This window comes from Ranitomeya variabilis, chromosome 3 (genome assembly GCF_051348905.1).
Source record: "Ranitomeya variabilis isolate aRanVar5 chromosome 3, aRanVar5.hap1, whole genome shotgun sequence".
Taxonomy (NCBI): Eukaryota; Metazoa; Chordata; class Amphibia; order Anura; family Dendrobatidae; genus Ranitomeya; species Ranitomeya variabilis.
Window position 1 is genome coordinate 285,906,355 of NC_135234.1, and position 14,744 is coordinate 285,921,098.

Here is a 14,744-nt window from a genome sequence, read left to right on the forward strand (position 1 = left end):
AATAGATGATGAAATGGAAACCAAAGGTACGTCCCCATGAGTTCCTTTACATCCCCAGCTTAACACAGACATAGCTCTCCAGTCGAGGACTGGGTTATGAGATTGCAGCCATGGCAATCCCAGCACCAAAACATCATGTAGATTATACAGCACCAGAAAGCGAATAACCTCCTGGTGATCCGGATTAACACGCATAGTCACTTGTGTCCAGTATTGTGGTTTATTACTAGCCAATGGGGTGGAGTCAATCCCTTTCAGAGGTATCGGAGCCTCCAATGGCTCCAAATCATACCCACAGCGTTTGGCAAAGGACCAATCCATAAGACTCAAAGCAGCGCCAGAGTCGACATAGGCGTCCGCGGTAATAGATGACAAAGAACAAATCAGGGTCACAGACAGAATAAACTTAGACTGTAAAGTGCTAATTGAAACAGACTTGTCAGGCTTCTTAGTACGCTTAAAGCATGCTGATATAACATGAGTTGAATCACCGCAATAGAAGCACAACCCATTTTTTCGTCTAAAATTCTGCCGCTCGCTTCTGGACAGAATTCTATCACATTGCATATTTTCTGGCGTTTTCTCAGTAGACACCGCCAAATGGTGCACAGGTTTGCGCTCCCGCAGACGCCTATCGATCTGAATAGCCATCGTCATGGACTCATTCAGACTTGCAGGCACAGGGAACCCCACCATAACATCCTTAATGGCATCAGAGAGACCTTCTCTGAAAATCGCCGCCAGGGCGCACTCATTCCACTGAGTAAGCACAGACCATTTGCGGAATTTTTGGCAGTATATTTCAGCTTCCTCTTGCCCCTGAGACAAGGACATCAAGGCCTTTTCCGCCTGAAGCTCTAAATGAGGTTCCTCATAAAGCAACCCCAAGGCCAGAAAAAACGCATCCACACTGAGCAACGCAGGATCCCCTGGTGCCAATGCAAAAGCCCAGTCTTGAGGGTCGCCCCGGAGCAAGGAAATTACAATCCTGACCTGCTGTGCAGAGTCTCCGGCAGAGCGAGACTTCAGGGACAAAAACAATTTGCAATTATTTTTAAAATTTTGAAAGTGAGATCTATTCCCCGAGAAGAACTCAGGCAAAGGAATTCTAGGCTCAGACATAGGTGCATGAACAACAAAATCTTGCAAATTTTGTACCTTTGTGGCGAGATTATTCAAACCTGTAGCTACACTCTGAAGATCCATTTGAAACAGGTGAACACAGAGCCATTCAAGGATTAGAAGGAGAGAAAGAGAGGAAGGCTGCAGTAAAGGCAGACTAGCAAGTGATTAAATTAAGAGCACACTCAGAACTAGAGAAAAAAAAAAAAAAAATTGTAGCAGACTTCTTTTTTCTCTCCTTTCTCAGCCAGTAATTTAACCCTTTTTTGGGCCGGTCAAACTGTCATGATTCTCAATGGCGAGAGAACATAGCCCAGCATATATGAGAACTAGCTCTTGGAAGATGGAAACTATACTGACCATGAACTAAACCTGCCGCACAACTAGAAGTGGCCGGGTAGCATGCCTACGTTTTTTTATCCCTAGATGCCCAGCGCCAGCCGGAGAACTACCTAATCCTAGCAGAGGAAAAGACAGTCCTGGCTCACCTCTAGAGAAATTTTCCCAAAAGGCAGACAGAGGCCCCCACATATATTGGCGGTGATTTTAGATGAAATGACAAACGTAGTATGAAAATAGTTTTAGCAAAATCGAGGTCCGCTTACTAGATAGCAGGAAGACAGAAAGGGCACTTTCATGGTCAGCAGAAAACCCTATCAAAACACCATCCAGAAATTACTTTAAGACTCTAGCATTAACTCATAACACCAGAGTGGCAATTTCCGATCACAAGAGCTTTCCAGACACAGTAACGAAACAGCAGCTGTGAACAGGAACAAAATGCAAAAACACACAAGGACAAAAGTCCAACTTAGCTGGGGGTTGTCTAGTAGCAGGAACAAGCACAGAAGGCTTCTGATTACATTGTTGACCGGCATGAAACTGACAGAGGAGCAAGGTTATATAGCGACTCCCACATCCTGATAGGAGCAGGTGAACAGAGGGGATGATGCACACAAGTTCAATTCCACAAGTGGCCACCGGGGGAGCCCAGAATCCAATTTCACAACAGGGCGGCTGTGGTGAGGGCGTGCGGCTGTGGTGAGTGTGGGCGGCTGTGCGTGGCGGTGGTGAGTGCGGGCGGCTGTGCGTGGCGGTGGTGAGTGCGGGCGGCTGTGCGTGGCGGTGGTGAGTGTGGGCAGCTGTGCGTGGCTGTGCTGAGTGCGGGCGGCTGTGCTGAGTGCGGGCGGCTCTGCTTGGCGGTGGTGCTGAGTGCGGGCGGCTGTGCGTGGCGGTGGTGCTGAGTGCGGGTGGCTGTGCGTGGCGGTGGTGAGTGTGGGCGGCTGTGCGTGGCGGTGGTGAGTGCGGGCGGCTGTGCGTGGCGGTGGTGAGTGCGGGCGGCTGTGCGTGGCGGTGGTGAGTGCGGGCGGCTGTGCGTGGCGGTGGTGAGTGTGGGCGGCTGTCGAGTGCGGGCGGCTGTGCGTGGCGGTGGCGAGTGCGGGCGGCTGTGCGTGGCGGTGGCGAGTGCGGGCGGCTGTGCGTGGTGGTGCTGAAGGTGCGGGCGGCTGTGCTGGGGGCCTGAGCAGGCGGGGACACCGGCGCGCTGTGAGGGTCAGGTGCCGGAGTCGCCGCTAGCTCAGGCCCCCGACACTTGCTATATTTACCTGTCCCCCGTTCCACCGCTCCGTCTTCCGGGTCCGCTGGCTGTGACTGTTCAGTCAGAGGGCGGCGCGCATTAAGCTGAACTGAACGTCACAGGCATCCGAGCTTTCCGGCGCCATTTTCTTAAAGACACGCAGTGTGTCTTCAAGAAAATGGCGCCGGAAAGCGCGGACTGCGCAGGCACCGATTCCGGGAGCAGGGGGACATTCATGGCCCGGAATCGCGTCGGTGGAACGGGACAGGTAAGTATTGCATACTCACCCTCCTGGCTCGTCCCTGCTTCTCCGTTGGAGATCGCGGTGTGCGTTCAGCGCTTACGCATACCGCGATCTCCTGGGAGAGTCACTCTGTGGGGTCCAGACTGCGCCGGCGCTTGCGCAGTCTATAAAGGCTTCGGACAGAGTGACGCTCCCAGCTTTATATTATAGACTAGCTATTGAACCCGTTCTACGCCCGGGTGTCGAGCATTTATATTGGTATATGGTCACCATCCTGTCATGTGCTGCTCCATCCTGCAGCTCCATCCTGTCATGTGCTGCTCCATCCTGCGTCCCCATCCTGTCATGTTCTGCTCCATCCTGCGCCCCCATCCTGTCATGTGCTCCTCCATCCTGCACCCCCATCCTGTCATGTGCTGCTCAATCCTTCGTCCCCATCCTGTCATGTGCTGCTCCATCCTGCGCCCCCATCCTGTCATGTGCTCCTCCATCCTGCACCCCCATCCTGTCATGTGCTGCTCAATCCTTCGTCCCCATCCTGTCATGTGCTCCCATCCTGCGCCCCCATCCTGTCATATGCTGCTCCATCCTACACCCCCATCCTGTCATGTGTGTGCCCCCATTCTGTCATGTGCTGCTCCCATCCTGTCATGTGCTCCCATCCTGCGCCCCATCCTGTCATGTGCTCCCATCCTGCACCCCCATCCTGTCATGTGCTGCTCCCATCGTGCGCAATCATTCTGTCATGTGCTGCTCCCATCCCGCGCCCCCATTCTGCCTGTTCCTGTTTCCATTCTGCCATATGTTGCTCCCATCTTTCTCTCTCCGGCTCTACTGCCCGAGTGCGGCTGTGCTGAGTGCGGGCGGCTGTGCTGAGTGCGGGCGGCTGTGCGTGGCTCTGCTGAGTGCGGGCGGCTGTGCGTGGCTCTGCTGAGTGCGGGCGGCTGTGCGTGGCTCTGCTGAGTGCGGGCGGCTGTGCGTGGCTCTGCTGAGTGCGGGCGGCTGTGCGTGGCTCTGCTGAGTGCGGGCGGCTGTGCGTGGCTCTGCTGAGTGCGGGCGGCTGTGCGTGGCTCTGCTGAGTGCGGGCGGCTGTGCGTGGCTCTGCTGAGTGCGGGCGGCTGTGCGTGGCTCTGCTGAGTGCGGGCGGCTGTGCGTGGCTCTGCTGAGTGCGGGCGGCTGTGCGTGGCTCTGCTGACTGCGGGCGGCTGTGCGTGGCTCTGCTGACTGCGGGCGGCTGTGCGTGGCTCTGCTGAGTGCGGGCGGCTGTGCGTGGCTCTGCTGACTGCGGGGGGCTGTGCGTGGCTCTGCTGAGTGCGGGCGGCTGTGCTGAGTGCGGGCGGCTGTGCTGAGTGCGGGCGGCTGTGCGTGGCTCTGCTGAGTGCGGGCGGCTGTGCGTGGCTCTGCTGACTGCGGGGGGCTGTGCGTGGCTCTGCTGACTGCGGGGGGCTGTGCGTGGCTCTGCTGACTGCGGGCGGCTGTGCTGAGTGCGGGCGGCTGTGCTGAGTGCGGGCGGCTGTGCGTGGCTCTGCTGAGTGCGGGCGGCTGTGCGTGGCTCTGCTGAGTGCGGGCGGCTGTGCGTGGCTCTGCTGAGTGCGGGCGGCTGTGCGTGGCTCTGCTGAGTGCGGGCGGCTGTGCGTGGCTCTGCTGAGTGCGGGCGGCTGTGCGTGGCTCTGCTGAGTGCGGGCGGCTGTGCGTGGCTCTGCTGAGTGCGGGCGGCTGTGCGTGGCTCTGCTGAGTGCGGGCGGCTGTGCGTGGCTCTGCTGAGTGCGGGCGGCTGTGCGTGGCTCTGCTGACTGCGGGCGGCTGTGCGTGGCTCTGCTGAGTGCGGGCGGCTGTGCGTGGCTCTGCTGAGTGCGGGCGGCTGTGCGTGGCTCTGCTGAGTGCGGGCGGCTGTGCGTGGCTCTGCTGAGTGCGGGCGGCTGTGCGTGGCTCTGCTGAGTGCGGGCGGCTGTGCGTGGCTCTGCTGACTGCGGGCGGCTGTGCGTGGCTCTGCTGACTGCGGGCGGCTGTGCGTGGCTCTGCTGAGTGCGGGGGGCTGTGCGTGGCTCTGCTGAGTGCGGGGGGCTGTGCGTGGCTCTGCTGAGTGCGGGCGGCTGTGCGTGGCTCTGCTGACTGCGGGCGGCTGTGCGTGGCTCTGCTGACTGCGGGCGGCTGTGCGTGGCTCTGCTGACTGCGGGCGGCTGTGCGTGGCTCTGCTGACTGCTGGCGGCTGTGCGTGGCTCTGCTGACTGCGGGGGGCTGTGCGTGGCTCTGCTGACTGCGGGGGGCTGTGCGTGGCTCTGCTGACTGCGGGGGGCTGTGCGTGGCTCTGCTGACTGCGGGGGGCTGTGCGTGGCTCTGCTGACTGCGGGGGGCTGTGCGTGGCTCTGCTGACTGCGGGCGGCTGTGCTGAGTGCGGGCGGCTGTGCTGAGTGCGGGCGGCTGTGCTGAGTGCGGGCGGCTGTGCTGAGTGCGGGCGGCTGTGCGTGGCTCTGCTGAGTGCGGGCGGCTGTGCGTGGCTCTGCTGAGTGCGGGCGGCTGTGCGTGGCTCTGCTGAGTGCGGGCGGCTGTGCGTGGCTCTGCTGAGTGCGGGCGGCTGTGCGTGGCTCTGCTGAGTGCGGGCGGCTGTGCGTGGCTCTGCTGAGTGCGGGCGGCTGTGCGTGGCTCTGCTGAGTGCGGGCGGCTGTGCGTGGCTCTGCTGAGTGCGGGCGGCTGTGCGTGGCTCTGCTGAGTGCGGGCGGCTGTGCGTGGCTCTGCTGAGTGCGGGCGGCTGTGCGTGGCTCTGCTGAGTGCGGGCGGCTGTGCGTGGCTCTGCTGAGTGCGGGCGGCTGTGCGTGGCTCTGCTGAGTGCGGGCGGCTGTGCGTGGCTCTGCTGAGTGCGGGCGGCTGTGCGTGGCTCTGCTGAGTGCGGGCGGCTGTGCGTGGCTCTGCTGACTGCGGGCGGCTGTGCGTGGCTCTGCTGACTGCGGGCGGCTGTGCGTGGCTCTGCTGACTGCGGGCGGCTGTGCGTGGCTCTGCTGAGTGCGGGGGGCTGTGCGTGGCTCTGCTGAGTGCGGGCGGCTGTGCGTGGCTCTGCTGACTGCGGGCGGCTGTGCGTGGCTCTGCTGACTGCTGGCGGCTGTGCGTGGCTCTGCTGACTGCGGGGGGCTGTGCGTGGCTCTGCTGACTGCGGGGGGCTGTGCGTGGCTCTGCTGACTGCGGGGGGCTGTGCGTGGCTCTGCTGACTGCGGGGGGCTGTGCGTGGCTCTGCTGACTGCGGGCGGCTGTGCGTGGCTCTGCTGACTGCGGGCGGCTGTGCGTGGCTCTGCTGACTGCGGGCGGCTGTGCGTGGCTCTGCTGACTGCGGGCGGCTGTGCGTGGCTCTGCTGACTGCGGGGGGCTGTGCGTGGCTCTGCTGACTGCGGGCGGCTGTGCGTGGCTCTGCTGACTGCGGGCGGCTGTGCGTGGCTCTGCTGACTGCGGGCGGCTGTGCGTGGCTCTGCTGACTGCGGGCGGCTGTGCGTGGCTCTGCTGACTGTGGGGGGCTGTGCGTGGCTCTGCTGACTGCGGGGGGCTGTGCGTGGCTCTGCTGACTGCGGGCGGCTGTGCGTGGCTCTGCTGACTGCGGGGGGCTGTGCGTGGCTCTGCTGACTGCGGGCGGCTGTGCGTGGCTCTGCTGACTGCGGGGGGCTGTGCGTGGCTCTGCTGACTGCGGGCGGCTCTGCTGACTGCGGGCGGCTGTGCGTGGCTCTGCTGGGGGCCTGAGCAGGCGGGGACACCGGCGCGCTGTGGGGGTCAGGTGCCGGAGTCGCCGCTAGCTCAGGCCCCCGGCACTTGCTATATTTACCTGTCCTCCCGTTCCACTGCTGCGCGCCGGTCTGTCTTCCGGGTCCTGTCCTCTGGCTGTGACTGTTCAGTCAGAGGGCGGCGCGCATTAAGCGCGTCATCGTGCCCTCTGAACTGAACGTCTCAGGCAGAGGATGTGGAGGACGGAGGCTCGCGCGCAGCGGTGGAACGGAGGACAGGTAAATATACTCACCCTCCTGGCTCCGTGGCTCGTCCCCGCTTCTCCGTTGGAGATCGCGGTGTGCGTTCAGTGCTTACGCATACCGCGATCTCCTGGGAGCGTCACTCTGTGGGGTCCAGACTGCGCCGGCGCTTGCGCAGTCTATAAAGGCTTCGGACAGAGTGACGCTCCCAGCGTTATATTATAGATGGGGGAGCATGGACATGCAATGTCTTGCGTTTTGTGACGCATGCGTCATATTTGGCGCAAGCGTCAGAGCGCACAGGACGCTGCATGATGCATTTTTTCTGCGCCGAAAATCATGCCAAAATTGGACGCCTGCGTCACAAAAAGCTGCGTTTTGCATGCGTTGCGTCGCCGATGCCGCACAATGCAAATGTGAACGTAGCCTTAGCTCAACTTCCATTTTGGGGGTGACAGGTTCCCTTTAATAATTTATACCTTGAAGGAGGACATATATTCCAGAGTCATGTACGGGCTGCAGCCCATAAAGGCTGCTTTCTTCAAGAATATATACCTGGAAGGAGCCCATACAGTTAGCGTCTCAAGTAGTGAGCCAGCTAGATTGTACGGGCTGCAGTCAGGACCTGGAAGGAGCCCATACAGTCTAGGCTCAACCTTTCCAGCAGCCTGAGCATGACGCTGCTTTCTGCTATCGGGTCTTCTCTGGACTGAAGAAGGCCCCGCCCCTTCCGGTGACTTCTTTCCCTCAAAAAATCAACTCCGTTTTAGTCGCTGCCATAGAAACAAACATGGAGGACGCAGACTGTGCATCATCACTCCAGGAAACGAAAGGATTATCCGAAGATATTGCGGAGCAGCGGATCAAACTAGATGAGCAGGAGGTGAGAGGTAGCGGGGAAGCTGCGTACACGGTACTCCCGTCCAGTGCAGCTCACACCTGTGACTAACGCTTGGGACGTGTTCTGGAAAATAGCTTGCCTGATTGTGTGTGAGTGTGCTTCGTTCCCATGTATCTGCTGTGCCCATCCGGGTTGTACGGACACACCGCCCCAAACTTTGCAGCCGGCAAAATGGCGTTTAACCAGTTCAGGGCTGAGCACCTTTCTTTCCATGGACATTTTCTGTTTGTTTTTTTTTTATATGCAGTACATCTATCTATCTATCTATCTATCTATCTATCTATCTATCTATCTATCTATCTCGTCTAAGGGGCACTTCCGTCTGTTTGTCTGTCACGGAAATCCCAAGTCGCTCATTGGGCGCGGCCAATCACCGGCGGGCACAGTGCGGCCGCGAAATGGCTACTCCCTACTCCCCTGCAGTCAGTGCCCCCTCCATACCCCCCCCCCCCAAAGTCAGTGCCCGCCGCCCACATAGCGTTTTAGCAGTCCGTTAAACCGACTGCGTTACACCGCGGTGTAACGCAGTCTGTTAACACTGCTATTAACACCGTGTGATGAACTTTTTACTATTGATGCTGCCTATGCAGCATCAATAGTAAAAAGATATAATGTTAAAATAAATATAAAAAATGGTGCTATACTCACCCTCCGGCGTCCACGGATGCGAGCGGCGAGGCTGCCGCCAGCTTCCGTTCCCAGAGATGCATTGCGAAATTACCCAGATGACTTAGCGGTCTCGAGACCGCTAAGTCAGCTGGGTAATTTTGCAATGCATCTCTGGGAACGGAAGCTGGTGGCAGCCTCGCCGCTCGCACGCATGGATGGACGCTGGAGGGTGAGTATATAACTATTTTTTTATTTTAATTATTTTTTTTTTTTAACAGAGATATGGTGCCCACACTGCTGTATACTACATGGGCTATGTTATACTGCGTGACTGATATATACTGCGTGGGCTGTGCTACGTACTGCGTGGGCTGTGCTACGTACTGCGTGGGCTGTGCTACGTACTGCGTGGGCTGTGCTACGTACTGCGTGGGCTGTGCCACGTGCTGCGTGGGCTGTGCCACGTGCTGCGTGGGCTGTGCTGCGTGGGCTGTGCCACGTGCTGCGTGGGCTGTGCCACGTGCTGCGTGGGCTGTGCCACGTGCTGCGTGGGCTGTGCCACGTGCTGCATGGGCTGTGCCACGTGCTGCGTGGGCTGTGCCACGTGCTGCGTGGGCTGTGCCGCGTGGGCTGTGCCACGTGCTGCGTGGGCTGTGCCGCGTGGGCTGTGCCACGTGCTGCATGGGCTGTGCCTCGTGCAGCGTGGGCTGTGCCTCGTGCAGCGTGGGCTGTGCCTCGTGCAGCGTGGGCTGTGCCACGTGCAGCGTGGGCTGTGCCACGTGCAGCGTGGGCTGTGCCACGTGCAGCGTGGGCTGTGCCACGTGCAGCGTGGGCTGTGCCACGTGCAGCGTGGGCTGTGCTACGTGCAGCGTGGGCTGTCTGTGTTATATGCTACGTGGCTGTGCTATATCCTGCACCCCGAACCCCCAACATCCAGCGCCCCGAATCCCCGACATCCTGCGACCAATCAGCGACAGACGCAGTTCAGCCGCGAATTGACGCGGGATTTAAACCACGCTTTGCTGATTGGTCGCGGCAAGCCAAGACCAATCAGCGGTATTGGCGCGGTATTTAAACACCGCTTCTGTCATTTGTCGTGCCCGGCCGGCAGCGACCAATCAGCGACAGGCGCAGTCCGGCCGCAAATTGGCGCCAGATTTGAACCACGCTTCGCTGATCGGCCAGCCGGGCACTACCAATCAGCGATATTGGTGCGGAATTTAACCCCCACTCACAGCGCGAAGTACATACATACATATTTTAGAATACCCGATGCGTTAGAATCTGGCCACCATCTAGTCTATAGTATAACGCTGGGAGCGTCACTCTGTCCGAAGCCTTAATAGACTGCGCAAGTGTGACGCGCCTGCGCAGTCTGGACCCCACAGAGTGACGCAGCCCAGGAGATCGATGTATGTGTGAGCACTGAACGCATACCGAGATCTCTCCCGTGTCGCAGCTCTTCCTGTGTTCAGTGGTCACGTGGTAAAGCTCATTAAAGTAATGAATATGGACGATTATTCATTGCTTTAATGAGCGGTACCACGTGACCGCTCAGCACTGGAAGGAGCTGCCGGCTGCCAGGATGGGGTGAGTAGGACGGGGAGGGTCAGCCATGCTATATTCACCTGTCCCCGTTCCACCGTCGGGCTCTGTCTTCTGCGTTCTCCAGCTGTGACATTCAGGTCAGAGGGTGCGATAACGTGGTTAGTGCGCTCCCTCTGCCTGAACAGTCACTGCAGAGACCCGGTGGCGTGCGGCGGTGGAACGGGGACATGTGAATATTGCAAGTGCGGGGGCCTGAGCCAGCGGCGGCACCTGACCCCCCATAGCGCGCCGGTGTCCCCTCCTGCTCAGGCCCTCGGCGCCCAGCGACGAGAGGCGAGCTATAGACTCTAATGGTATAAAGTCCCTCTGCTTGCTGTCTGCTGTCTGTCATCTGCCACTCTACCATCTAGCAACATATTTTAATGTGCCTGCTTAATGATTGTTATACTTCATTTGTTGCATTGTACGATTTGCTCACTGTTTGATTTACAGTATATCCATTACTGTGGCCACTCTAGATACTATCAGGTGAAGGTGTTATAGCATGTTGCCAGCCACAATGTGTATGATCATTTAACAACCCCCTGGTGTGCTGGCCCCAGCTGCAAAATTATTCCCACCCTGGTCCCACAATCCATCTCTCCTGACCCAGCAGTCTGGACTATATATTAAGAACCATCCTTAGGGGTGCACGCTAGCGTCCCAGAAGCAAAGCGTCATGAAGATAAGCGTCGTGATACAGCAGTTATTCCATGGCAGTTAGTCAGGGCAGGAGTCAGGTAACCCACACTCTGCACTCCTGTCTATCCATGTGCTGCACTTTCACCGCCCAATCCCCCCTCCACCACGACTCATATACATCAGCTCCTCTCTCTTTCCCTTTCCCATGTACAGCTCCCATGAACTTCTCACCTTCCTGGAAAACCTCAGCCCATCTTGCCCAAACACACCGCACAAAAAAACTTCATACACTTCCCAAAACGACTTGCTTTATATTTTCTTACTCCTACTGATTTTGGGGGACCTCTCCCCCAACCCCGGTCCCCCATCCCCCAACTTCAACCGCTACCCTACCTCATATCAAAACCATACTAACCTTACTAATATTACTTGCACTCCCTCACCTCTCTCTTTCAATTGTGCCCTTTGGAATCCACGGTCTGTATGTAACAAGCTTCCTTTCCTGCACAACTACTTTCTGAACAACTCTCTAAATCTGTTGGCCCTCACTGAAACCTGGATCCAGGACTCTGACACTGTCTCCCCCGCTGCCATTTCTCATGGTGGCTTACAATTCTCCCATTCCCTGAGACCCACAAACAGACCTGGTGGTGGAGTCGGCATACTCCTGTCCCCACAATGCACGTTCCAGGTCTTCCCCCCCCCACCCCAGTTCCATCACTCTCATTCCCTTCTTTTGAGGTCCACACCATCAGGCTCTTTCGTCCCCTCTCCCTCAGAGTAGCGGTCATATACCGGCCCCCAGGCTCACCCACCCACTTCCTGGACCACTTCTCAGCCTGGCTGCCGCACTTCATGTCCTCAGAACTTCCAAACCTTATCCTGGGAGACTTCAACATCCCCATTAACAGCCCCACTTCCACATCTGCATCCCAGCTTCTATCATTAACCACTTCTCTAGGCCTCTCACAGCTCTCAACCTCTGAAACACACAAAGACAGTAATACCCTGGACCTGGTCTTTGTCCGGCTCTGTTCAATCTCCTACCTAGATAACTCACCGCTTCCCCTCTCTGACCACAACATTCTATCCTTCACACTCACAATTCCTCCCCCACCCCAGCACTCTCCTACCTACAACACATTCAGAAATCTACATGCCATTAACCCTCATGCACTTTCAGACTCCCTACACTCATCATTGTCCCCAATCTCTTCTTTTTCATGTCCTGATCTGGCTGTACATCACTACAACGACACTCTTAGAAGCACCCTTGAACAAGTAGCTCCCCTCACCCTCAGAACCTCCAAACACAGAGTGAAACAGCCCTGGCTCACATCGCAAACCCGATTTCTCCAGCAATGCTCTAGGAGTGCTGAATGCTTATGGAGGAAAACACGCACACCAGTAGACTTCACACACTTCAAATTTATGTTAAGAGCCTATAACTCTGCCCTATAACTCTGCCCTTCACCTTGCCAAACAGACCTACTACACCACCCTGATCTCCTCACTATCCAGCAACCCCAAGAAACTTTTTAACACCTTTCACTCCCTCCTCAGGCCAAAAGCACAAGATCCTATCACAGACATTTGTGCTGATGACCTGGCCTCCCACTTTATAGAGAAAATAGACAATATCCATCAGGAAATCCGCTCCCAGACACCAAGTGCAATGACTCCCATCCCTCCCTGCATCTCCCCTGGCTCACTCTCCACATTCGATCCCATTACAGAAGAAGTCTCCAAGCTTCTCTCCTCTTCTCGTCCAACTACATGCACGACCGACCCCATTCCCTCACACCTCCTCCAGTCTCTCTCTCCAGTTGTCACAACTCACCTAACCACAATCTTTAATTTCTCCCTCTCCTCTGGCATTTCCCCTCCTCCTTCAAACACTCTATCATTACTCCATTACTAAAAAAAAAACCCACCCTCAACCCATCCTGCACAAACAACTACAGACCGGTCTCCAATCTCCCCTTCATCTCTAAACTCTTGGAGCGCCTGATCTACTCCCGCCTTACCCGTTACCTCTCCACTCATTCCCTTCTAGACCCTTCACAGTTTCCGCCCCCTACATTCGACAGAAACTGCACTCATCAAGGTGACTAATGACCTTCTGACAGCAAAATGTAACGGTGACCACTCTCTGCTCATTCTTCTCGACCTTTCTGCAGCTTTTGACACTGTTGACCACCCTCTCCTACTCTCTAGGCTCCAGTCACTAGGCATTAAGGACACTGCTCTCTCCTGGTTCTCCTCCTATCTTTCTGACTGCTCCTTCAGTGTTCTGTTCTCTGGTTCCACTTCATCTCCTCTTCCTCTCATTGTTGGGGTACCCCAGGGCTCAGTCCTTGGCCCCCTTCTCTTCTCCCTCTACACAGCCCCAATTGGACAGACCATCAGCAGATTTGGCTTTCAGTACCATCTTTATGCTGATGACGCACAACTATACACGTCATCCCCTGACCTTACCCCCGTTGTACTACAGAACGCCACTGACTGTCTGTCCGCAGTCTCCAACATCATGTCCGCTCTCTATCTGAAACTCAATCTCTCCAAAACTGAACTTCTTCTGCTCCCGCCATCTACTAACCTCCCTAAATCTGACATTTCCCTCTCCGTGGGTGGCACCATAATAACACCCCGGCAGCAGGCACGCTGTCTGGGTGTTTTGTTTGACTCCGATCTCTCCTTCACATCCCATATACAATCTCTTGCCCGCTCGTGCCGCTCACACCTAAAGAACATCTCTAGAATCCGCCCTTTTCTTACCATGGAGACAACAAAAACCCTCACTGTCGCCCTGATCCACTCCCGCTTGGACTACTGCAAAGGTCTATTAATTAGCCTCCCCCTTACTCGACTTTCCCTTCTCCAGTCCATCCTTAATGCAGCAGCCAGGGTTGTCCATCTGGCTAATCGTAACTCAGATGCATCCGCTCTTCGCCAGTCATTACACTGGCTGCCCATTCATTACAGGATACAATTCAAAGTCCTTGTTCTCACCCACAAAGCTCTCCACAGTGCGGCACCCCCATACATCTCCTCCCTTATTTCGGTCTATCGGCCTAACCGACCTCTGCGCTCTGCAAATGACTTTCGACTAACCTGGGCATTAATACTTACCTCCCACTCCCGACGCCAAGACTTCTCCCGTGCTGCGCCAATCCACTGGAATGCTCTACCTCAAGATATTAGGACCATCCACAACTTGCATAGTTTTAGGATCTCCATCAAAACACATTTGTTCAGAGCTGCCTACCACATTAACTAATTAAGGTCATTTTATGTGTGTGTGGCCCTTTCACTATCTCCATTTCTCCCCCACCCCCTGAAGATGGCTGGACCATCATTGTAAATACATACCTGTACTTTGTATCTCCCCCACCTCATTGTAGATTGTAAGCTCTCACGAGCAGGGTCGTCTTATTTTGCTTTATTATTGTATTGCTAACATTGTTACCTATGATTGTTGTTTGAAACTGTTAAACTGTAAAGCGCTGCGGAATATGTTGGCGCTATATAAATAAAGATTGGTATTATTATGTTTTTTTTATTTTTATGGAGCAGCATACGGGGCATATTATGCTATGGAGCATCTTATGGGGGCCATCAACCTTTATGGGGCAGCACGTGGTGCATATTATGATATGGAGCATCTTTTGAGGGCCGTCAGCATTTATGGGGCAGCACGTGGGGCATATTATGCTATGGAGCATCTTATGGGGGCCATCAACCTTTATGGGGCAGCACGTGGTGCATATTATGCTATGGAGCATCTTTTGAGGGCCGTCAGCATTTATGGGGCAGCACGTGGGGCATATTATGCTATGGAGCATCTTATGGGGGCCATCAACATTTATGGAGCAGCATACGGGGCATATACTATGGAGCATCTTATGGGGCCGTCAACCTTTATGGGGCATATTATGCTAATGAGCATGTTATGGGGGCCATCAACCTTTCTGGAGCAGCATGTGGGGCATATTATGCTATGGAGCATCTTATGGGGGCCGTCAACCTTTATGGAGCAGCATGTGAGGCATATTATGCTATGGAGCATCTTATGGGGGCCATCAACCTTTATGGAGCAGCATGTGGGGCATATTA

The 14,744-nt window shown here is 56.2% G+C and overlaps 1 protein-coding gene across 1 annotated transcript in view; it reads left to right on the top strand.

The window, feature by feature from the left end:
• Positions 1 to 7,466: 7,466 nt before the first annotated feature.
• The window catches only part of TAF11 (TATA-box binding protein associated factor 11), a 206,046-nt gene continuing 198,768 nt past the window's right edge, over positions 7,467 to 14,744 (top strand). Inside the window, exon 1 of the mRNA XM_077295535.1 lies at positions 7,467 to 7,772. Coding sequence (XP_077151650.1) covers positions 7,680 to 7,772 — 93 coding nt within the window. The 5' untranslated portion in view covers positions 7,467 to 7,679. The remainder of the gene's footprint in view (positions 7,773 to 14,744) is intronic.